The sequence below is a fragment of the Megalopta genalis genome, chromosome 2 (assembly GCF_051020955.1).
Source record: "Megalopta genalis isolate 19385.01 chromosome 2, iyMegGena1_principal, whole genome shotgun sequence".
Taxonomy (NCBI): Eukaryota; Metazoa; Arthropoda; class Insecta; order Hymenoptera; family Halictidae; genus Megalopta; species Megalopta genalis.
Genome location: NC_135014.1, coordinates 10,974,297 through 10,998,350, shown reverse-complemented (window position 1 = coordinate 10,998,350; position 24,054 = coordinate 10,974,297). Strand labels below are relative to the sequence as shown.

At 48.5% G+C, this 24,054-nt stretch overlaps 3 protein-coding genes across 9 annotated transcripts in view; 1 reads left to right on the top strand and 2 right to left on the bottom strand.

Moving 5' to 3' along the window:
- The window catches only part of shot (dystonin-like protein short stop), a 107,147-nt gene extending 90,742 nt beyond the window's left edge, over positions 1-16,405 (bottom strand). For 6 of the 7 annotated variants that reach the window (XM_076518385.1, XM_076518389.1, XM_076518392.1 and 3 more), the window contains exons 1-2: positions 16,120-16,405; positions 13,468-14,581 (exon numbers count right to left, since the gene is read on the bottom strand). In XM_076518385.1, coding sequence (XP_076374500.1) covers positions 13,468-13,570 — 103 coding nt within the window. In that variant the 5' untranslated portion in view covers positions 13,571-14,581; positions 16,120-16,405. Of the gene's footprint in view, positions 1-3,733; positions 4,416-13,467; positions 14,582-16,119 lie in introns of those variants that run through there. The other variant, XM_076518370.1, reaches the window with a different exon arrangement.
- A 562-nt stretch (positions 16,406-16,967) lies between these two features.
- On the bottom strand, positions 16,968-20,870 carry LOC117220796 (uncharacterized). Its single transcript, XM_033471124.2, has 6 exons — positions 20,739-20,870; positions 19,560-19,675; positions 19,178-19,439; positions 18,047-19,109; positions 17,719-17,971; positions 16,968-17,649 (listed from the first exon to the last, which is right to left on the bottom strand). Exons 3-6 carry the CDS (start codon positions 19,422-19,424, stop codon positions 17,389-17,391), a joined length of 1,824 nt encoding a protein of 607 aa, XP_033327015.2. The 5' UTR covers positions 19,425-19,439; positions 19,560-19,675; positions 20,739-20,870; the 3' UTR covers positions 16,968-17,388.
- Positions 20,871-20,941: 71 nt separating this feature from the next.
- LOC117220797 (venom serine protease 34) lies at positions 20,942-23,627 on the top strand. The gene is made up of 8 exons (XM_033471125.2): positions 20,942-21,089; positions 21,332-21,555; positions 21,624-21,842; positions 22,078-22,276; positions 22,368-22,568; positions 22,647-22,798; positions 22,871-23,024; positions 23,110-23,627. The coding sequence occupies exons 1-8, from the start codon at positions 21,083-21,085 to the stop codon at positions 23,133-23,135; spliced, it is 1,182 nt and encodes a 393-aa protein (XP_033327016.2). The 5' UTR covers positions 20,942-21,082; the 3' UTR covers positions 23,136-23,627.
- Positions 23,628-24,054: the final 427 nt, after the last annotated feature.

Sequence of the window (24,054 nt, the reverse complement as noted above, 5' to 3'; positions counted from 1 at the left end):
GAAGCCACGGAGAACATTTTCGCAAAGGAAAAAGTTGCTACAAATGACCTGAGGAACCTGCCGCTTTCGGATTGCGAGACATTTTCGAGACACCCTGTATATTATTTCGCGGATCGAAACGAAGAAGACGGCTGCCCTTCGGCTCGATTTCGCGGAACGAGGCGTGACGATCCGGCCAAACTTTCCAGCGCGGAGCGCGCGTGATCGCGATCGAAATCGGTGAATCACGCGTCGCGACGATAACCGTATCGCCTCGGCGAGCGATTAATCTGCATTCCGGTCGGCGCAGGGGGACCTTGAGCTGACCGATTCCCTGACTGGGAATTCGGCGAGGGGACACAGAGCGTGGCGTTCCACTTTCGAAACGGTAGAGCGGCGATTTTCCGAAAAATCGCGAGGTTCGAGCGACGACGCGAGCGCGCGCGGCTCGCGCTCGCGGGAACGTTCGGTCGTCGGGCCGGCTACGGAGAAGAGTGCAGAGGCTACGACCGATTCGGGCCGGCGAATAGGTCGATCGGACCAAATTAAGAAATTCCAGGTACGACGCGCGCGGCAGGCAGGCCGAAGAGACACGCGCGGAGGAGAGCCGTGTACGTGATCCGCGCGCTCGCGCTCGCGCGGCCGCGTCTCGCGAAGCCGGTTTGTCATAGAGCCCTCCGCGGCGGCCTGCAATTATTACGCAATCCCCGTATTCGATGAAAACCACTTTCTTCTTATTCACTCGCCGGGAGAACGCCGCCGCCTTCTATCCTCGCGGCGCGCGGCTGCACGAACCGTTCCACCAACCAGGTGTGCGCCGCGTGTCGCATCCTCCGAATTTTTGGGGACTTACGCGTCGAGGAAATCAATGGGACCAACGGTTTCCGCGGACTATGCACGATTTTGATGATCGAGAATATCCGGAATATATCGTCGCAAACGTGTCGCGTTAATACAACTGCGATTTTCCTACATCCGCGACGAAGGTGCGACCTATTCGAGCTTCTTTCGCGGACTAGCGAGCTTTTTCGGGGCACTGCAATATTTTTTAATGGCATTGGAATTTTTCTGCTGGGTCTACGATGTCACCAGAATTTCTTTACAGAAGTCTTTTCAGAGATGTCAAGATTTTTCTGCGAATCCCACGAACTCTTCGAAGGTATCGGGATTTTTCTGCGTGATCTACGATCTTTTTGAAAGCTTCAGAATTTTTTTGCGTGATCTACGATCTGTTCAGAAGCGTCAGAATTTTTCTGCGCGATCCACGATCTCTTCAGAAGCATCAGGATTTTTTTTTTAGTATATCTAACGACCTATTTTACAAACGTCAGGATTTCTCTGCGCGATTTTCGATCTCTCTAAAAGCTTCACAATTTTTCTGCGCGATCTACGATCTCTCCAGACGCCCCCGGATTTTTCACAGGATCCAACGACCTATTTAGAACCGTCAGGATTTTTTTGCGGGCAAAGTTTCGGAGCAGACGCAAAACGTCCTCGCGCAACTTGTAGCAAGATAACCGTTTCGCAAGGACTAACGGAGCAGAAGAGCGGATCGGAGCATCGTCACGGTTCGATCTCCGATGCATCTCGGCCACTTTTGGACCAGTTTCGGCCCGGTCCCGGTCGAGACCGAATTCCTGGTGGCCCCCGAATTCACCGGGAACGAAACGGTCCCGAGAAACAGCGCCGACGACTCCTCTGCCGTCGCAGCAGAATGGGAAATTCTACGAAGAGAGCCCCGTCCGTCCCCTAAACGAGATATGGACGCGGGGACGTCGGGGGGACGGGACGGAGATCGTAATCTTGAATGAACATGAAATCGGTGCGAGTATTTCTTGTTCGGTGAATCGCCGTGGCATGTCTCGCCGTTTCGTGATTACCAACAAACGCGACGCGCTAATGGCTGGGACGAGTCATTCGCGGGAAAGCGCGAGGGAGACGCGACGTCGCGTGTGTGCCACGACCTGGTCGAGGCGAACGAGGACGGGCAAACGACGGTACAGTTTTATCTCTGTAAAAGCGGTCGTTTATCGTCGAAACTCGATTTCTGGACTTTCATATTTGCGCAAAATTTCGCTGTATCTCGAACAGGGTGCGCCGCGAAGTGATCTGATTAGCGATCCACGATTACGACTCGTTGGTTCTTGTAACTAATTTATCACAATTAGGCGAAAATTAATTGGCCGAGAAGAACGTATGGAGAACGATTAATATATCATAAATTTAATAAATATAATATAATGTAATGTAATATAATATTATATTATATAATATCGTAGATATGATAAATATAATATCATATAATGTAATATAATATTATATTATATAATATCGTAGATATGATAAATATAATATCATATAATGTAATATAATATTATACAATATCGTAAATATAATAAATATAATATCATATAATATAATAAATCAGTTACAACAACCAACGAGTTATAACAATTTACATCGAGTTAAAGCTGCAAGCTCTCGTATTTGTATCTCTCAAAATCTCTCGGAGACCTCGCGCGTGCACGCGCGATTGCAGTTTCGTACGATTTGTAATACCGGACAGCTTTTAAACCGTAATAACCGCTAAAATAATGTTGCCCGGGTGAGAAACGGGTTTCCATCCCGGCATGCGACGTAGTATCCGACGTCTAACTGAACGAACGGTGGTCTCTCGCTAGTTTCTGAGGAACTGTTCCCCCATAAAATCACCCCCCAAACAACATTTACCGGACCGTCTGTATACTAAAAGCGATTCCGAACGATCCCCATTATATCTCGTAGAAGGAGAGACCAAAGAGACAGCGAGACTGAGAGATAGAGAGAGAGAGAGAGAGAGAGAGAGAGAGAAAGAGAGAGAGAGAGAGAGAAGGAGGGAACGGAGAGAGCGTGACTCACGAACGCCTCGTGTTTTGCAGTCAGGCGACGGGGGGGTTCGTGGAAAAGAATTTCGCCGAATAGCCACGGTGTGCCCGATCAAATTATTCCGATCACACCATCGGAGAAGATTACACCATGAGCGTCTGGGCCTGATCCGCGCGAGGGTCCGCGCGGATTCGGCGGGCCGCGGAGAGGAGGCTGCTCTCGGCGACGACGTTTACAGAGACAAAGAAAGCGGACCGGATTGCGAATGTTAGCGCACGTGTGGCAATCGGCGAAGAATGCACTCGCAGCAGCAGCAGCAGCACCATGTATTGGTACCCCTCCTCGAGAAGAAACAACCTCTGCGTCAACCGTTCCTCGGAATTCGCGGCAACACCCGCGATCCCTTCGCGATACCTCCTCGATATTCCTTCGCGATACACCTCCTCGACTCCTTCGAGATTCTTTTGCGAGCCTTTCCGCTCCGCGTGCAGGCTCCCCGCCGCACCGGGGGTAGGAGGGGGGGGGGGGGGGGGGCAGATGAAACCGAGAGTCGAGAGCCGCGGCACAGCGACGACGCGGTCTCGCAAGCAAGCACGTGTCAACGCGTGCGAGAGGAACACACCCGCGAGGGATCCCGACGTATATGTATCACGGTATCTTCGTTTCACCTTCTCGCTGTTCGCGCAGCTCGTTATCGCGACCGTGTGTTTGCACGACGACGACGACGAGGACGTGCGACGCGTTCCGTCGCTCTAGTCGGCCACGATTAGCCCGTTCACCAGCAGTCGGTCCTGCTCGCGCGATACAGTCGAACACGGCAGAAGGAGGAGGTGGTGGGGGAGGAGGACGACGTCGAGCAGGAGCGAAGAAACGCGGCCGATATACACACCGTAGAGGACACGAGCGACTGACATACGCGCGGATAGACGGACAAACGGACGGACACACACCGACCGACCGACCCGAGACGTGGCACTGGAATTCCGTGGCCGGAGAGCGTGTACCGCACCACGACACAACGTTGACGAAGTCGACGCGCGTATCCGGAACCCTGAGGTAACACGGCCAGGTAGCAGTAAGCTCGGCTCGGCTCGGCTCGAGAGGAGGACGGAGAGTCTGCTTGGAGAGAGAGAGAGAGAGAGAGAGAGAGAGAGAGAGAGAGAGAGAGAGAGAGAGAGAGAGAGAGAGGTTAGCAGCGGGAAAGAGTAAGATCGAGCAAGAGCGAAAAAGAGAGAGAGAAGGAGATTCCGTCTGGACGAGAAGGACGGAGAGGTGGGCCTGAGAAGGATGAATGGGCCGAGGAAAGAGGAGCAATAGAGGATAAGCCAGAACTCGGTGCGGAGAGAGGGAGAGAGAACGAGAGGAGAATGGCGACTCGCGGAGAGTGCAAGGAACGAGAGAGGCTCGAAGGAGAAAGAAGAAGACGAACGCGTGGAAGAGGGGAGAGAGAAAGAGAGGAAGGGGAAAGAGCGAGCGAGCGAGCGAGCGGCTTGCGAGTTGGAGAAGACGCGATTTGCCGCTCCGTCGTGTAGAGCACGTCGCCTCGACACAGACTGCGCCGGCCTGGACAACTGCCGCCCACCCAGGCTGCCTCTACCGAAGAGCCAAAGAGGTTCCAGAGCCTCTCCTCTCCACCCTCTCCTCTCGCGCTCACGGGTCTCCGCTCTCCGCGCCGACACCGTGCCGCGCCGTGCCCCGCCATTGCGGCTCCGTTCATCCTTCACTTTCTCCGCGCGACAGACGAAGAGGGATAATAGGCTCGATCGGGGGCGCAGGGGGTGAGAAACCGGCAGGCACACCGGTCGGCGCCTCGTGGAGGGGATTCGAGATAGGTGATAGGGGATAGGGAGAGGTCCTAGGGACCACAAGCCGGTCACCACACGCTCTGCCGTGGGTAGGGACTACGGGGAGAGTCGGGAGAGGCATCTGGCTCTCTTTTTGACAGCGACTTGCCCGCAGAATCGCTGCCGTTACGAACAGGTTCGTAGGGCAGGTCGCGCATCGGGCCGCGCCGTGCCTCGCCTCGCCTCGCCTCGCCCTTCGAGGCCCAAATGCATCGGTTGCCTCGCGTCCTTTCGCACCGCCGAACCGCAAGGTCTTTCAAATTCTTCCAGACAAGCTCTGTCCCAAAAGTATCCTCTCTGCGTACAGTTTTGCCCTTATCCTATTGTAAATGCGACAGGTATGCCGCTTTAAGTACTAATAACCTTCACGAGTACCTTTAATGATTAATGGAGACTTAAAGCTGTTCAAATTCCTCGAACGTCGCGTTAGTCAGAGGGACTCGAGCAATAAATTTGCATCGAGATTTACAGAATGCTTGGTGGTACCTGTTCGGAAACGAAATGCTTTGTTCAGCTGCGGCAGGCTTAGTGTGTTAATAGCATACCAGTCCGGATCTAACGCCCTGTGATTATTCCCGAAATTGAAGAAAGGTCGTTGCAAGATCACAGGTGCAACGACGACGGGGCAATAAAATAAAATTCGTCGCGACAGCGGCTAGCCATAGAATAAGGGACTACCTCCAGAAATTAGGAATAAATATGCTTTAAAATACAAGCGGGGGTCGTCGCGGATACTTTTGCGACGGACCCTGTGTAAATGCATCCAGTTGCAGTGGATGTCAAGGTTGGAAACGCTGGAGGACCTTCACGAATGTTTCTACAATATCCGAGTGCAGTTGGACGCTTGGATCCCTGTTCTGAGGCGTTAGAAAATTCGCCTAGACTTCCTCGAATTTTTCTGGGATATTTAAATGCGTCGGAACACGAGTTCAAGTTTTTCTAGACAATAATCGAGCTTCAATTTCTAAGCTGAATGAGGCAAAAATTTGTGCGAAAGACGCAAAGTGGTCGTCGATGGTTTAAATGCCTGAATGATAGAATCTACACCGATAGAGACACCGAGCCTACGCCGATGCATACTGAACATATTAATGTCGCATCAAAAATAGAATCGTGCACATTCGCAGAAAATCGGTCCTGCGTATTTTTATATTTCCGAATCTATCGAAAACGAATCAGAATCTGTTCCTGTATCGTCGCTATTCGCGTGACGTGACATTAGCAGCACGTCTCTACCTTTATCAATTTCAGAAAAAAAAGTACAATCGCGCGATAGCACATGTTATAGTAAAACCAATGCTCGGCGCATCGAACCTCGAGGCTGAACGAAAGAGTTTCTACGCAAAGGATCTCGCGGAGCGGCGATTGTTAACCCTTTGTGCTCGAGTGGTGACCCCGAGACACCACTAAAAAATTGTTACATCACGTTCCAAGATAATTTTTATGTTATAAAAGCTTAGATATAAAAATTATTAAAAGTCTAATTATTGTACGAGTCACAAGACTAAATTTTATATGCATAAAAAATGCACTTTGTCATATAAAATAGAAATACCATAAGTCAGAAGAACGAATTCAGATTTATAGTCAAAATGTGTTCGAGTGCAAAGGGTTAACAGCGACGATCGTAACGGCGACGTTCTACAACAACCAATTACAGTAATGTCCCTCTAATTGACACTCAGATTTCGCACAAAAATGGACAACTTCAGAAGCGGAGATACAATTATTCGAGCCTCGCGTTCGTCTTTATAGTTACGAATTGTCAACAACCGTCAGAAAAACTAGCTGCAAGGCTCGAATAATCGTATCTCCTTTCCCCAAATTGTCCATTTTTCTGCACAATCTGACCGTCAGTTAGGGAGACATTACTGTAGCCGTGTTCTCACCTGTCCCTAGGTGATCCGAATGAGATCGGCCAATGTCGTAGCCATGGAAAAAAAGATCGCACTCGGTCGCCGCGTGATAAGTTCGCGCTGCGAAATATTCATGAATCCGTATTAGAGAATCCGACACGCGGACGCGGATCGATCGTGTAAAACGGTTTGCGAGCGAAATACATAATTGTACTGGTATCTGGAGCGCGGCTATAGATTGGCACACGATCGTTCTATCTGACCGTTGTTCCGTCGCGTCGTTTCGTTATCGCGCCGCCATTAAGCCTATCTTGTTTGCAATTTGAAAACGTGGCTCGCAGATCCGATGCATTGTTCGCGCTGAATTATGTAAGTAGAAGGAGTTACGTACACGCCGCGGCGGCGGAGCTGGTCTAGGATGACCCGGCAGAAGAGGAGGACGAAGACGAAGAGAAGGAGGAAGACGAAGAGAAGGAGGAAGAAGAAGAAGAAGAAGAAGAAGAAGAAGAAGAAGGTGCGGAGAGAGAGAACGGCGCGTCGGGCCGAGTCGGGCCGGGCCGCGGGCCTCTGCGAGGCGTGAGAATTCCTGGGGACCTGGCGGCCGGCCAAATGCACCTAATTTTTTCGTCGTCGATCGTTCCTAACGTCGCCGATATATATATTCCGGCGTCTCTTGTTTATGCTAGCGCCCGGGGACCCACGAGGCAACCGCGTAACAGATGTGCGCGCTTAATATGTGGCTCGTAGCCGCCTCCAAGACTCGCCGCGCACCGCGCCGAGCCGGGCCGCCGCGCTTGATCCGCGAGAAGCGCACCCAATGTTTATCTTATCCGGATAAACGATAACGCTCGCCGTCGTATAAACTCGCGGGACTTATCTGCGGCTTGATACTTCCAAGGGGAAGCTAAAGCGATCGAGCGCGGGATCGCCCGGTGTTTGTCAGAAACTGTCGCCCGCGGGACTTCTGTTTTGCTCCGGCGCGGTCTTAACCGGAACGTTCATCGCCGAGAACCCAACAGCTTAGCCCGGAGTACTCTAATCGGCCGTGTCAACGACGTCGTTCCGACGTTAACCACTTAACGAGCACTCAAGAGAGGGGGGGGGGGGAGACCCGAGGGAATTTGAGGACACGGGACCAACCGCTGTAGGCCCGGTCTCGCATCACGCCACGGTCGGTCTTGGTCACTTCATGGGGAAACTGGACCCCATTATCGGGACCCAGGTGGCTCCCGTCGCCGTTCCAGCGATTCGGTAATTTAACAGGAGTTTGGATCGCTGTGATCGACTCTCTCTCTCTCTCTCTCGCTCTCGGTCTCTCCCTCTTAAAATTCTCGGATCGAAGGGGCTGCTCGATTCCCACTATCTAACGCTATTTAGATATGTCTATTACATATTCGATGAGCTCGAAACGGCGGTTCATCGTTCCCCGGGCTCGGTGACCTGGATCCCACCCGGCTACATTTTTCTGTTGCTTCGATTTTTTCCTCTACCAGTCTCCTTCTTTTCCCCCCCGTTGGCAAGTTCACGCATTCCTAACTGTACACCGATGGAGCCGAAGATTACTGCACGAAATATATATTAAAACCTGTGGATGCCGGCCGATATTTAGTGTGATCGTGAACGCCGGAACTTTGACTTCGCTACTCGTGGGCCCCGAAATCATCTCTCGAACATGCTCGCAGAGCTGCGCGGTCGCGAAGGAACCGGCTCGGCGACGGTTTCGCAGACAGGTGAGTCCCTCGGACCGATTCAACGCTATTTTACAATAGTTTTTCAAACATTCATCTCCATTGAAACGTATTCGAGCTAACAGAATTTTACTGGGGACGTTTGAAGAGTCAACGCGCCATAATTGTTTCTAATTGTCTAATTTCCGATTCGTTAACCCTTCGCACGATCTGCTAAATATGGACGTTGCTCTGAATCGATATTAGATTCTTCTGTCAAGAAATTTGCAAGAGACAAAAAACCGCCTCGTGCCATCGGGAAAATTATTATAGGCGAAGAAGCGTTGATCGACGCGATTGCGAAAGAAATCCCAGCGAGAATGGTTGATCAACTCGCTTGGATTTTGCGGACATTTCGGGAATTGATTCTCGGCACTTGACGCGTTTCAAGGGCGCATTTATAGCCGTCGTAAATCACGCGCACACCTGAGGGTACCAGGTACACCCCGGGTGTCTCCGGACATCTAGCGAGCGACCAGCGAACCCACCTCCCGAGAAGTGCATCGCAATTGCTGCACAAGGGAGCGAGCGCATTACCGCGCCGCCGGATTATCCCTGTAATAAAAGGACACGTGCCGCGGCGGCGGCGGCGGCAGCTGCGGCGAGAGAGCTCGACTCGGTATTAAAAGGTTGCAACGAACGATACTCGACCCTGAACTTCGCGACGCGCGCCGTGACCGCGGACGATTTATTTTCGAGCACGTACCAAATCTTAAATAGCAGCTCGTTAAGAATAGGAGTCAACAACATTGGCAGCCGCGGCGCAGGGTGACACGAAATGAATTTCAAGTTCAAAGCGGCCGCGCCCGAGAGGAGCCCGTCGCCGATCTATCGAGCGAGATAAAGAGCCGTTGTTAATATTTAAATAACGCCGGGGACACCCGATGTTGGCGCACCTGTTGCACGCGGAGGGCGAACGACGATAATGCTCTCTGTATCTTTGAGCTTGTAATTTCGAGTACAATATGCAATCTATCGTCCAGAAGATGATGTTTAACGCGAATGTCACGCGACAAGGGTTAGAGTGAACCAGCTGCTATGCTAATGGCTATAATTGACGAACAGAATGTGAACGCGGTGGCGTGCTGGGGCTAAGCGCAGTCTAGATGCCTAATGATTCAGAAGATTAATTTAAGAGGCCACTTCAGGCTTTCAGTCTGTTTTCCCAAACAAAGTCATCGCTAATCTCGAGTGACGAGAGTAGAATAAACAGCCGCTGCGACTATCAGCGGGTCACAATAGATTGTAGCGTTATTCACGATAATTAATAAATGCAAGCAAGTTCTAACGATAACGGCTGGAAAGCTGACAAATTAATAACATCGATTTAAGAGTCCATTATAGGATTTCATTTGCAAAATAAGACGTCCACTAATCTCAAATGGCAACATCGGATCAATCGAATAAAATCTCCTTTGAAAGAACAGCCATTGCAGAAAGAACGGATTGCCTCGTTAATGAGAGTTAATGCGCAAGCCAAGGGGCTGCGGTGGAAGCGGCGCGGACAGCGAGGAAGCTAAACGCGAGCAGTGTATCGCGAACAGAGCATGGGAAGGCGGAGTATCGTTTCGCGACGCGTGCGACTTCACCGCGGCTAAATTTATGGTTTTCCTTGAACGCGGGGGATCTTGGAGGCTCGCGCGTGTCGGCCGCACGCTTCTGCACTCGCGCCTCGATGAATGAAGACGCTCGCGTCGCCGGTCTCGATCAGAGAGGCGGACAAGCGAGTAACGAGCGAAACGGCGATTCAACCGTGTCGCCACTGCGTCGATGAACTCGCACGGCCGAGCTTTTGAGCGGTCACGGTCCATGGGATTCTCGTCGGAGAGGTTACATCGGTTCGCTATGCCTACGCGGCTGTATCGGCGCGTTGTGTTGGCGGTGTCGGCGGCGGCAGTGACTCGAGCAGGGTGCGGAGGCGGCAGGGTAGGTCGGCTCGCATTAATCTAGGAGCGTGGAGGCGGCAACAGGTGCTCGGGTCACGGTTCGATGCCCCAGCAGAGAGCACATCTTCCTTTCCCTGCGACCCTCTTCTCTCCTCTCTATTCGCGGCACCTTCTTCCTCGCATCTTGTTTCCCGAAATCGTCGTAAACTCGACCAATTTGCATCCGCGAGCGGAACAACCCGAGCATAATCATCGTCGACTATCGCCAATCGCGGTGTACGCTTGTTCGCAACTTTATCGAGATACGCCACGGTATCTACCCGGGGATTGTTAACTAATCTTTGACATGGTCAACTAATTGGTGATAATTGACGAGCAAGGACGATTCCGTTCGCAGGTATAGATGGTTTAACGCTAAACCTACCGAGCGCTAATAGTGACCGATGAATTCAGTTTTCATCGTTTTACTTGAAACACGTGCTTGCATTAAGATGTCTATCATTTCCGATGAAAGAATCTTCAGAATTTGGACGACGTTAACTCTTTGACAACGACAATGCAAGCACAATGTAAATGAAAATATCTTTGATACTTCAAAAAATCCTCGTCCACGAAGGGTTCGAATAAAAGCGGTTGTCTCGAACGGCTCGGTAGATTTAATATTTAATGCGTCCGTGGTCTACGAAAATCCTACGGAACTAGTGTCGTTGGAACAATTCTCGAGACCTACCTCTAACGCTAAAAACAAAGGACATAGATTAGAGAAAGATGGAATATTCTACCATAAAAATGATCTTATTCGGTTACTATTTACCTGTCTCCAGTCCATAAACATTCTGAGTGGCCTGCTAACGCTAAGAGGCATGGGAAAGAGATCAGTGACTAGGAAAGCTAGACGTGCAGACTAAACACTGCGGAAGAGCCCTTCTGTTCCTTATCGATCAGCTAAGTATGGTAATATACCAATGGAACGGTCTACTTCTAACGCTGAAAGCATCGTGAAAGATTAGTGGCTAGAAAAGCTGGTGGAATACGTGTTTGTGTCCCTTATCGACCACAACGGTATCATCGTCGATTGTCCGATTCAGTGGCAAGTTCAGTTATCCGGTCGGCTATTAAAAGAGCGACTTCGCAGCGGACAAAGCGTCGGGGAGTATCGGTTACTGGAGCATTCGCGATACCGGAGCCGATAGCTCGCTATAATTAGGAGTAATTATTGCTCGCGTGCCCAGTATACGTTGCGTCTTCTATCGGCGAGAGAAGCTGGTTTGCGAGACCGCGGTTACGTCGATCGAGCAACGACCACTGTAACGATCCGCGCCGAGTGAAAATGGTGCGGAACCAAGCGTACGCCCCTTTTGTGAACGCGAATCAGAGCCTGTAACTCCGCGGAATCGGACGTGCCCCACATGGCGCCGTACGAGCCGCATGCACGCCGTCGTGTTTTGCATAAGGGACGCGTGTCGGAAAACCGAGAGATCGCCGGCTTTAAAAGCCCCCGAACCTGTCGGTGTTTCGTTTGTAGGGTATCGACGACTGCGAGAAAAAAATTCTCACGGTAAGACGAGATCGCGGAGCGTTATCCGATCCGCGGACGGTTTCGAGTGTCTATTCCTGGTCAGCGCCTCCCGGCGAAGGTCGCGATCGAACCGCGAACGACCGGCAGATCGTCCCCGGTCGATTCGCAATATCGTCATTCCATTGCGCATCTCGTGGGCCGATTTATACCTTCCGAGATCGTAAACACGCGTATAGACGCGACGCGATAAACTGCAGATTTTCTATATGCTAAATAATGATTCGTCGCACCGGTTACAAAAACCGCAAGCAGAAGTACGAGTGCCAATGACGCCACGCTGGTGTCGCGTTTGCGGCTACGAGACAAACGCCGACGGCACAGACGAAAGTGTTTTTACGACGAACGTTAAAACGTCGTTTACTCGAACTTTTTTTTCTTGCTACTTTAAGTTTATCGCCGCCTGCCGCAATCCCAATAAGAAATCGGATAATCGCTAATTATCCAACTCGATCGCGAGTGAAGGTTATGGGCATCGTGTGCACGCGCATTAACGGCCAACGTCGCATAAGCGTGACTTCACCGGTGCCGGTTTCCTGTAGCGATACGTATATGAATGGAAATGATTAATTACCATATTAATTGTTCGCCTAGTCTACGCTCCCTTGTCGCAGGAATCGAGATCATTGCGCAATTCCACTCTAGGACACTTTTAGCACGCGACTTGAACAAGGTCAAATCTTATCTTCGCTGATTCGATTGCAAAGATTTGTATACGGTCGAACGGCTATCGAAAGTTTTAGTAAAAATAGAAACGATAAGCAACAACAGAGACGGATATAGTAGCAGAGTTGGTCAAATAAACGGAACAAGGAAAAGGAGAGAAACACTTACGAAATTTCGAAAAGCTGCGACGTACGGTACGACGGTTCGAACAGGTGTCAAGTGTCCAACATGGCGGCCGCAAATATGTAACGGTCCGCGCGCGTTTTCAAAACGAACAAACTTCGCGCTACCCAACGGCGATTTGCTTAATTTCGCATACATACCGATACCGGTCGATAAAGGGGGGACTCGAGGGGTGAGGCACAGCGGGGCACCCTCTGAGAACCAGGGGGGCCGAGAAATTTCCTCAATTACGCGTGTCCTTTATCGATTGGGCGGCGACGCGAGGCGTTGGACCCGCTCTCGGCTAACAACTTCCGAGACGCGAAACGGGGGTAAAGGATTGATGGTCGCCGGCCGCTATTACCATTCATTTACAACTCATTATCCGTTCACATTCTGGTCGATTACGTACGCGCTGTCAATTACCACGAGACACGGGTGCACCGAATGGGTGCACGTACGTGCGCGACGCCGCTACGTCGTCGAATGTCACTTGTTGTTAGTATAATGGTGCGTACATAGATGGCGAACCCATGGCTCGAATTCAAAGTATGAAACGCGCGAAACTGCCGGACGATTCCGCGACGTAGACTAATATATTATTCTCGAATAATATATCGAGCCGCGAATTCACCGAACCATGAAATTTATTAATACATTTATCGCTGCTTCGTCGAATCCGCGTCATTTCGGAATGACTCACGTGAAATCGTCGTCGATCCGGTACTACGATGTTACGTCGCGCGAACGAGACTTGGCAGAACGAGCGCCCCGCAATGGCGTTTAAATTGCGTTTAGATAACGAAAGGCGGAAGACGAGGGTACGCGTCGAAGAAAATTCGAATTCTTCCGAATTGTAAAAACGGAAACGCATAATTCATCTGAAGAAGATCGACGTGTACTCACCGGCGATCCGTAAGACAGCTCTGTCGGCAGGGTCTAGCTGCAGGATACTCAGTGGCTTGTCCTTTACCCATTCCTTCAGGCTTCCGTCCAGCTCGAACTCCATTATCTGAAAGGTTGACTGCGACTGCTCCCTTGTCCCTCGTCGGTTTTTTCCCCTACACCATATTTTCCATGCAACCGGTCTCCTCGCACTATTTTCACCGAGAGCACTGTCGCGATTTCACAAGCACGCGACACAGAGAGGCCAGAGACACACGCGCGGTCGCGGCGTGTCTCGTCTTCTTGCAGCGTTCGCGATGCCAATGCGTATACACCGGGGAGCAAAGCTGGGTCTTGGTTACCGACAGCGGGCAGCTGGCGAGTTTGCACGTGCCGTCGCGAACGTCATCCTTGCCAGCCCTCGTCCTCGGGAACAAAACCCGTTCGATCCCTCTTTCTCTCCTTTTTCTTTTTTTTTTTCTATCTCTCCAATAATTCAGCGGGACGGCGAAGAAGAACACGTGGAAACGCGATCCGGCATGCCGCGCTTGCGTTTATTTACTGAGCCGAGCGGAGCGAAGCCGAGCCGGCACTCTCCGAAGCTCTATAGGATGATGCGTGCAAGTGTACGCCCGGTGTCTGCGTGCAAGTACACGAACTGCGCGAAGTGCCGGAACGAACGGAAGGAAGAGATGGTGGGAAGGAGACGACGACGAACAGGGAAAGCAAACGCGCGCCGCTCTGCTGTCTGGGGCCGTCTCCTTTTTCACGATGGATGGCGATGACTTCAACGATGGGGAGCACCGGAGTCGAATAGCGGCGCGGCCGCTGGGTTATAGGAACGAACGTGCTTCCTGTACGACGACGATCAAACGGTGCTTCTGCGTTCTTGTATCTTGCTCGTCGAGCGGCCCGCTCTCTAGGTTAGGTTAGGCTGCTCGCAAAAGTTGCTTAGAGCCAGACACGACCTCAACCGGCAGCCTCGAATTCTCCTCGTCGCTCCACGTTTCCGAGACACCTTTGCCCTACGATCCACGGATTCCTCTCGGGGTTTTTTCACTTGTCGAAATACCAAGGCCGAGCTCTACCACCGCCCTCTCTGTCGTCTATGCCGCTGTCCTCTTCCGGAAACATTCTGCGAATAGAATGGGAACAGTTAGCTCTTCTGCGAGACGTGTTCGAGCCCTTATTAATTCGCTACGCGTGATAACGCCGGCAACATCGAAAGGTCGTAGTATCATAACATCGTAAATATGGCGCCATGAATGAATACTACATATAATTAGTCCCGCGCAGAAATTAGCACGGTAAACTCGTGTGTGCCTCGTTTCGTACGGGACGCGGGAATCATCGCGTGCAACGTAAGAAAAGGGAACGGCCGATATTGCGTTAATATTTTAGCAATCGCGTTGAGTCATGGCAACGGGGGGGAGAAAGCGATATTTTCTTTCGATCGGACGGATGCTTCGCGAGGCGAAGAAATTTTGAAACCCTATTTCTTCAGGCACGGAGGAGGATCGATGAAACTTGTGGTGATTCCTGTCGTTAATCGGACGCGTGACGTGCTCGCGACAGATCGAGATTGGATACAAAAGACAGGAAACGGATGCGGTAACACAACGTATCAAGCGGAATCGATTCTGGGGCGACTGGAATCGTAGCATGCTCGTACGCGAATTCTTCGTTGCGTAGAACATTGTTCCACTTTCGAACGGAACTATTCGCTTGCCGATACCAGCGTAAACTGGAAATGTATGCGAGCCTTGAGAGCCTTAAACTATTGCAATACCTTCGAGCGATGTTTTTATTGTCGTTCGCGCGGATACGAATACATTACGGCGTACGCGACCCGTGTTGTTCCGAAAAAGAACGTTCTTACGCACGTAAAAACACATTAAGAAACGCAAATGTCGCGTATCATTTTTGTTCATTTGTTTTCACAATACGGCCCAGACGAAAACACGGACGTCCGTTCTACATTCGAGCATAGGCTGAAAAGACTTCGGTTTACGTACACGCACACATTTTTTTTTTTTTTTGGTTGCCCCTCTTTTCATTCTTACGGTGTCGAATTTAGTAACGACGTAGCATGTCCGAACGGAAAACAAACGAAGAAAAATACCTTGGCCAAACACCCACCCCGCTGTACAATCAAACAATGAGATACGCACCGGATTTGAGGTTTGATTACTCAACGGAACAAAGGATGTATGTAACTTGACTTCTTTTTTTTTCGCCACCAAGAGTAGAAGAACCTAACCTAACAATTCGGGGAAACGTGACCGGGAGACTCGTTCCGTTTCTCTAAGAAGAACATAAATTATTCGAGTTTGCGCGATGCTCCTCGATAGGGTTAGCTTGGCGTGTAATTTCAGGAGACACTGCGCACGAAGACAATGTGCGATTAGAAAGAGTTAGCGACATCTGCGGAAGACGTACGGGCGACTGACGGTGACGAAATCGAGATAACCGTCTGACCGAAAATAATGAAAAGTAGGAATTCGTCAGCGCGTATCTACGGAACGCAATCGAAACAACGGTCTCCATGCGATAACGATGTGGCATAGGGGCTTTCCCCGTTCGACTCGAAGCGGCATGCATCATCGATCACACCGGGTCATTGTGATTCAGGGAATAATAACGAACGAAGTGGCTAGGAAAGATGTGTATTACCGTTCGATCATCTGTCGTCTCCGATGCGAAACCAGGAAAAATCAATGTTCACCGGTGTTCTTGTTGAATTTTCCTCGCCAGCAACGTTGCAACCCGATCCGAAGAATATCCTTCTGTGATCGCAGATATACCTTCCCACGGAGAACACTACGTGCTTCCGCACAGATCCATCGCATTATCACTTATCATTGCAATTTTCGCGTTAGAAATACGACCCGGTTTGGTTCCGACGACGCGCCTAGCAGACGACATTTTACTTTAGACGAATGTGTCCGAAGTGCGTCGAGGGTCCCCGAACTTTAGCGATACAACTGAATCCGGCAGCTGGGACGATTCGCAACGCCACACCGTGGCCGCTCGCCGAATTAAATCGCTCCAGGCTGTTTTCCTAGTTTTCCGATTAGGAATGTTCGCGGAACGGTCCGTCAACTTTCCCTAAGATTCCCCTACCTGTTGTTTTAATGCACTCGGGTAGCCCCTGTCGTGCCATTTAACGCATACACAATTATGTACATTATCGAGAAACGCTGCTTTTGTCATAAATATAAATATGACTCGTTTGATACGATCTTAGAAAACACGTTCCCACTGATAAGATTGATATTATAAATAAAAATGTTTACCCTGTCTTCTAAAATTCCTTACAAATATAGACGAATGACGAATTAACTCGCCTTTTTTTCAACAGATTAAACGTTTTCCTTGTATTTCTAACTTATGATAAAAATGTTGACTATTGTCGCGTTTGTATGAACTAAGATAACAAACGAAACAATACGGTAAGGACAGAAGAGGAGGAACAGAATGATTGGGATCGGTGTTGTAACGAATGACCCTTGGACAGTGAATCGTATCGACAGATAATTATTGCAATCCCGATGTATTATAATTCGTTACTTAGAGCTATTATGGACCTCTATAAAAGGCTTAATGCTAAAACACGTCTTTTGCATATGAATGTACGGAACGTAACTGACATCATACCTATAACGGATGACATCAATTTCTCGCCGGGAGGTGGTTACCGAAGACATAGCACCATCCGCAGCGAATACGGTGGCGAACGGTAGCCTTCGTAGCCACTTGCTTCCTTTGATGTCACCGCTAAATAAAGCGACTGACACGGTCGGTAAATAAGAGGTGGACTGGTGTTTCGAGAGTAGCACCTATTCCTTAATCAAGAGACTCGCTGGAAATCAGTTACAAAGTCCAATCTATTGCAGTAGATTCCGGCTCGCTTAAGAAATGCCGATTAGCCGAAAGATTGATTTAGGGATCATATTCACTTTCGGGAACGGCTTCGAGTTTCTCATTGTTACTTATCGCTCGAGGCACACATCGAGACGCTGTATTTTGGCTAACAGGCTTCTCTTGCAGACCGGCTATCGTCTCATCTTTCTGCTTAATTATATCTTTCAGCTGCTGTGTCTTACGATGATATTCACGTTTCATTTTTCTTACTCGCATCTCTTGTAATTGTATCCTCTGCTCCACGGTTTCTACTTGTTGTCTCGCGCCTCTCCGAACGCTCTGAAATGAATGTTATTTATTATCCGGTATTTACAAATAATTGCGGAAACAAAGATATTTTGTACGAACTTCCAACTGATTTTTTAAACCAACCACTCGGGTGGTAATGCTCTTTCCAAGACGGTCGATGCTCGCATTCTCCTTTTCTGTTTCTCGTAGGAGAGTCAAAAGCTTCTCCCTCTCTGAAACAATTCTTTCATACTCGGCGAACAATTCCTCGCAATAAGTGGTCGCCTTACTTAATTGCTCTTTCACGGAATCTCGTGAAACACGAGTCGAATGCGCAAGGCTCCGCAGGTACTCGGTTCTACGTTGCGTGCGCCTGAAACAAATCTATTTACCCGTTACCACGTGGATCGCATGTAGAACACCTATTTGAGAATGACGAATATCTTACTTTAAACTAGTTTCCAGGCTCATTACGCGACTTCTCAAATGATTCCTTTCAGCTGTGACCATTACCAACTGCTTCTCGTTCTCCGGCTGATTCTCCTCTATCCGTTTGATTTGATTAGATAAATTCCGCTTCTCGGTCTCGTACCGATGCTTCAATTCGTCCAACAATGTCTTACATTCGTCGATTGCAGCTGCGTGAACGCTGCTAGGCACTGACTGCTCCTCCCTGTTTTTTATCTTCTCAAATTCTTTGCTAAGTACTTCGTATTTTCCTTTAAGATTACTCAGAGCTGATACACTAATGGCATGCTCCTTCTTAAGTAGTTCATTACGTTCTAATACCGTCTGTACCTTTGATTCGTAGGATGATCGAGTCTCCCTCAATTCTTTCTGCAAGTCTGCATTCTTCTTCTCTAGATGATCATTTTGTTTCTTCAGCGTGGCAGTGTTCTCGATCGTTGTCTTGATCTCTTTCGCATACCTGTTGCATTCTGACCTTAATTCCTTTACTTCTTGATGCATAAGTTCGTTCTCGGTGAGTATTTCTTTGCACCTGTTACCAAAAGTAGCCATTCTTTGCTCATACATGCTCACAAGCTCTCGCTTTTCCGTTAAGTTTTCCTGATAAGCATTCAACAGAGGACCCAACGCGTGAAAGTTGATGCCACTCCAAACTCTTTCGCTGTACTGCTTTCCTTTAGTTTGTACGTACTCTGCAGTGCTAATGTTGATTTGCTCGCTGCTCAATTTGTCTTGATACCTTTCCAATTCGGTATTCAATTGATAAACAATACTTTTCAACAGTGATATGTCTTCATCGGATCTAGCTCTCTCTATTTCGAGTTTCTGATTCCTCTTGGCCAATTCATGTTTACTGTTTTCCAGTTCATGTACCATTTGCACCATTGCCTCATAATGCGAACACATTTTCTGGCGTTCTGCTTCTCTTTGCTCCATTTGTTTATTTAACATTTCACATTCATCTTTAACATTCTTGTAGCGTTTCTCTAACTTGTGATAATCTTTTGAAAGATGTTTGTCTTTCACTCTTGTTGAGATAATACCTACAATGATAAAATATCTTAATTAGAACATGACAAATCGTGGAGCTGTACAAATAAAATACTAATACCAGAATCAGCATCATCTTCATTCACTATATGTTTATTATTTTCTTCGCTTTTTCTACTTCTTCCACTCTTTCTACTTCTGCTTCTTAAAGATGTATCACCTTCACGATCATTATCATTGTCCATTACATAATCCGATGGATTCTTATGACTATTTTGTGCTCCAAGACTGTGCCTAGCTTTCGAAATGCGTCTACGACGATAAACTGGTCCATACGTGGTTTCTGAACAACTTCTAGTACATGACATTCTTGGGAAACAATGCTGCAAATTCGATACCAAATTAAGATACAGGTTAAGAAAATTAGGTGCTCGCAAAGTTTTTCAAACGATTGCATAGCGAAGTATTACAATATTGATTTGTTTTTTTTAGGGAAAACTTACCGCTTGCTATCTACATTCGACGTCTCCGATAATTGACTAATTTGAAAACAACACGAAGGTTCGATGCACTATTCGGTCAAGATGACTCCAAGTATCGGAAACTGCAGCAATATTGACTGTTTACAGACAATAAGTCCATCACGAATTTACGTTTTCGTGCGAGTAATATGCACGCATGCATTTGCATTGCATTCGTACATTCGTCTTTTAATTTTCCAGTTTGTATTTCACCCGTTGCCATGACAACCAATGATAACTTCGCAACTAGCGCGCCACAACAGGCCGGTGGGGGGCGCCACCATTTCGCCGCCACAGTTAAATCATATTTGAATACCCGATTGCGCGAAGTAAACGTCTCAATACCTTATTCTTTTTTTTTAACAATGACAATTTACATAATTTCATATCATAATAAGCAGATAATATTCGATCGCTATTACTCAATTCTTGAAAAATTATCTACGTGATAAATACAATTTATTCTCACTAAAACTTATCGATCCAAGAAGCTTAAGATAAGAAGTTACGTTCTAAGAAAAGGTGTTTGCCCACCATTAAATTCTGAGGAAATATTTGCTACGCGAATTATGCTAATATGAACTAAAAGATTGTATTTGATCGTGTAATTGGACTTGCGTCGAGCCCACAATAATATTAGCCACGCACAGATCAGTTAGTTATTTTTCAATTGCAAAGTCGCCGTTTAAGCAGTCAGTGCTGATTATGAGTATCGCTGTTTGCATTAACTTGAAGAGCAATTATTGGCCCGGAAACCATGAAAACAGCCTTGGCCATTTGACGTTGCCCATTTAATTGATAATTGTGGAAGCGAACATGCAAATAGCCGCAGAGACAATTTATATTATAAACAAAGTAACATTTAAATATTTTTTTACGACGCGCGTGCTTTGACATGCCAAGGTAGATGGTACGTGGCAATTTAAAAAACCGACTGTTTTAAGTTTCATACTTGCAATTACTCGCGCCACAAGGAAGAATAATATTAGAAGAGAAAGAAATTCATCACACGCGTTGAAAGAAATTTATCATGCGTCAGCAACAGTGTAATAATTCTAGTTTATAGTAATCCTGTCGAGGGACTGATGGAAATCTTTTATCGAGCCGTCGACATTAATCAAGCCTGCTCTGATTTCCAGTTAGATAAAAAAAAAAAGATACCCAATATCGATCCTGTCCGGTCATTGATGCCGGATCACATTCATCTTGTCTCGTTTGCACGCGATTTAAATCGCACCACCGTGGCGACGTTGCGGAAAGTTGCAGACTAGATGCTTGTCGCTGCATATTTACCTTTGTTCCCGAGGCTGCAATTACCTGCTGATAAGAATACACGATGATAGCGACCATACGTTATTTTATAATCGTTTGAACTTGTCTTCGCGAAACAGATAAAAAAGCCGGGAGCCGATGGAACGGGGGCAGATCGGCTTCAAGCAAGTCCACCGGAAGTACATACACACTACGATTTTCATCGCGTTTTTTTACAAAGCATCATCGTCGCCATGAAAGGTACCCGTCTTCGAGTGTTTGCCACTTGATCGTCGTTCATCCGTTATCGAAAGTTCACGGATCCTGATTCAAGATCGCCACGAGCGTCTCGTTATCGCGCGGAGATCATTATCCGGTCGATAACGCTCGCCGAATTTCCATCACCGTGATTCATCCTCCCCGGTTCCGGCGGCTTCACGGCTGACCATAACCGTCGCGGATATCGGAATATTTCCCGCATGAAATCATTCTTGGTGTTGCAGCACTACCGTTGGCGGTCCTCTTCTGGCTGGCGGCGCTGCTTTTGGGAACCAGCAACGCGCAATTCAACGACGACTGCATTTACTACCAGGACCTGGCGCCTTCCGAAAATTACTACATCTACAATCCCCAGTACCCAAATGGATACGTCGGATTGCAATCATGCTTGTTCACGATGCAGAGCGATTACATGGTCGACATCAACTGCACTCTCGAAATGCCATGGGTAAGATCCGCCGTTCTCCAAGAGTAATCTGCAAAAGGATATGTTTTATCAATTTTGATCGTTCGCAGAGTTTGAACTGTATCGAGGACAAGTTAATAATTGGACTCAGCGACACCATACAGTACAGCTATTGCGGCTCAGGCACCGTTGCCCTCAGGTCCAAAGGACAAAGGCTGACAGTGGAATTCAAATCACCGGCCTGGTCTAGAGGTGGCAGGTTCCTTTGCCAGGTCATGGCGACCGTTGCTGCGAAGGACGAGAACTGTACTTGCGGTTGGAAGAATCCTGTAAAGTTTCACAATCTTGCAAATTAACCGTTCGCGGCCGGATCTCGCGAACATTCTCCGTTTGAATCGTGCTTGAAAACGGTTGCCCTTTCGGATGCAACCCGCGGTGCGCCCGGCCGCGGATGGTCGAAAGAGAATACCGAGCCTCGCGGGGCAGTTTGCACCTTCAAAGGAGCTTCGAAATAGCCCGGCAACGATCCGCGTTGCACTTTCTGACCCGGCACTTAATTTCTAGACCAGAATCGTGGGTGGCACCGAGACAGGCGTAAACGAGTTCCCCATGATGGCCGCTCTGGTGGACTTCAATACCAAAATGCCGTTCTGCGGGGGTACAATAATTGATAATAATTATCTGCTGACCGCTGCCCACTGTACTCTTCACAGAAACATCACGGAGTACGGTGTATTGATCGGTGATCATGATTACACTACGGGTGAGTGGATAATAAATATAAAATCGTTAATAAAACAATAATCCTGATCGCTGTCGGGATGATCTAAAACTAAACGATTTCTTCCCTGCAGGCGCCGAGACCAATTCTAGCAAGGTGTACGGAATCAAACGGGTAATTGTTCATCCGAATTACAGTTCGAGCCTCAAGATAAACGACGTAGCCATTCTAGGGCTCAAAGGAACGATTCAGTACACGCAGAAAGTTGGCCCGGCCTGCCTGCCGTTCGAACACTCGGACGACTCTTTCGGAGGCGACCACGTTCAAGCGATAGGTCGTTGACGCTTTTCTATTAATCTATGTTTCTAATATCTATATCCGGGCCTAACGAGTCTATGATTCTGTAAAACAGGCTGGGGATCCAAGGAATACGGCGAGGGACCGTCGACGACCCTCCAGAAGGTCACGCTCAGCGTGGAAACGAATCTCGAGTGTCGAAAGGTCTACCAGGACGTGACCAAAAATCAGATCTGCACTTATGGCAACGGGAAAGACGCTTGCGGGGTACTGACTTATCCCTCTCTTTCGTTTCGTACTAAAAAAATCAGTCTCGGAACGTGCGATTCTTTTGTACAGATGGACAGCGGCGGGCCGATTCTATGGGAAAACCCCACGTCCCACAATATGTTGCTCATAGGTGTGATTAATTATGGGATCAATTGCGCGGTAACAAGCGGCGTGAATTTAAGAGTGGGCGCCTACGTCGAATGGATCGTGGCGTCGACCCCAGGTAGACAAGCAACCGTGCCTTGCGGCGCGTCTCGCCGGACAGAGATTCCCCTCGAAAATCTACATTAACGAAATCGTTGTTCCAGATGCCAATTACTGCGTCATCGAATGAACGGAACGTGATCGAAAACGCGGCAAGCCGTGCCAGTAATTCCGCTGACGGTACGGTCCGTGTTCTTCGACTGAAGCGAATTCTCCGGTGGAATCGACAGCGCATTGCTCAAACGGCGGAACAGTACAAACGTGATTTAGCGATGTATATATGTATATTATATATACATATATAATGATATATATATATATCATTATCATTAGGAGGAACGTCTCCATTTGCTCAACATCCGCGTGTAATAGCGTACGGATTACGTAAACAACGGGCACACCGCGTGTGCGCCGCGTTCAGTCTCGGCTATTCAGTATTCAAATAATGGATAGACTGTATTCAAAGAACCGTCGACTGTTTTCAAAGAAGAACCGAGACTATGGGGTGGGTACGGTGAGAAGGCAGAAGAGACTGTCGCGAATTCGGACACTTCTCTCTGTGATTCTCAAATATATCTATATATCTGTACATGCACGTGCAATACACATAGAGTACAAACCAGTCGAATCTCTTCAACCCTTCAATTTCACCTTCTCCCGGCCTCTGTGCTAATATTATTTGATGTTTACGTAAGACCATCGGCCGAAGCGTCTGCCTCTTGTAACGCTCGAATCGATCGTAAAAATGATACTGTTCGTGCAAACCCTATTCTCGGCGTAGGATCTGCTGGGATCCATTAGACCAGTGATTTCCGCCGATGCTGTTTATTGCGTTTTCGCTCGCGAACGACCGGCCCCGCTGCTTTCGTCGGTCGCTACCGCTACAAGCTGTCCCAAAAGGAACTTAGTCGACGATATCCGTTTCAATGAGGGACACATTCTTGGCCGCACTTGTTCGCTTGTGGAACGGCTTGTAGCGGATAAAAACGTTCGGTCACGGAAGCGTGCATACGACAGAAATTCTGATCGCATGCGGCTCCGCGGTAAGA

What these genes read in the sequence shown, in the direction of transcription:
- LOC117220797 (XM_033471125.2), top strand. An exon ending in ACGGGAAAGACGCTTGCGGG is followed by an intron (nt 22,799 to 22,870) that starts GTACTGACTTAT and finishes TCTTTTGTACAG; the next exon opens with ATGGACAGCGGCGGGCCGAT. An exon ending in GATCGTGGCGTCGACCCCAG is followed by an intron (nt 23,025 to 23,109) that starts GTAGACAAGCAA and finishes TCGTTGTTCCAG; the next exon opens with ATGCCAATTACTGCGTCATC.
- LOC117220796 (XM_033471124.2), bottom strand. Translation starts at nt 19,424, where the DNA reads ATGTCATGTACTAGAAGTTGTTCAGAAACCACGTATGGACCAGTTTAT. An exon ending in AGCCTGGAAACTAGTTTAAA is followed by an intron (nt 17,972 to 18,046) that starts GTAAGATATTCG and finishes GATTTGTTTCAG; the next exon opens with GCGCACGCAACGTAGAACCG. An exon ending in GTTTAAAAAATCAGTTGGAA is followed by an intron (nt 17,650 to 17,718) that starts GTTCGTACAAAA and finishes CATTCATTTCAG; the next exon opens with AGCGTTCGGAGAGGCGCGAG.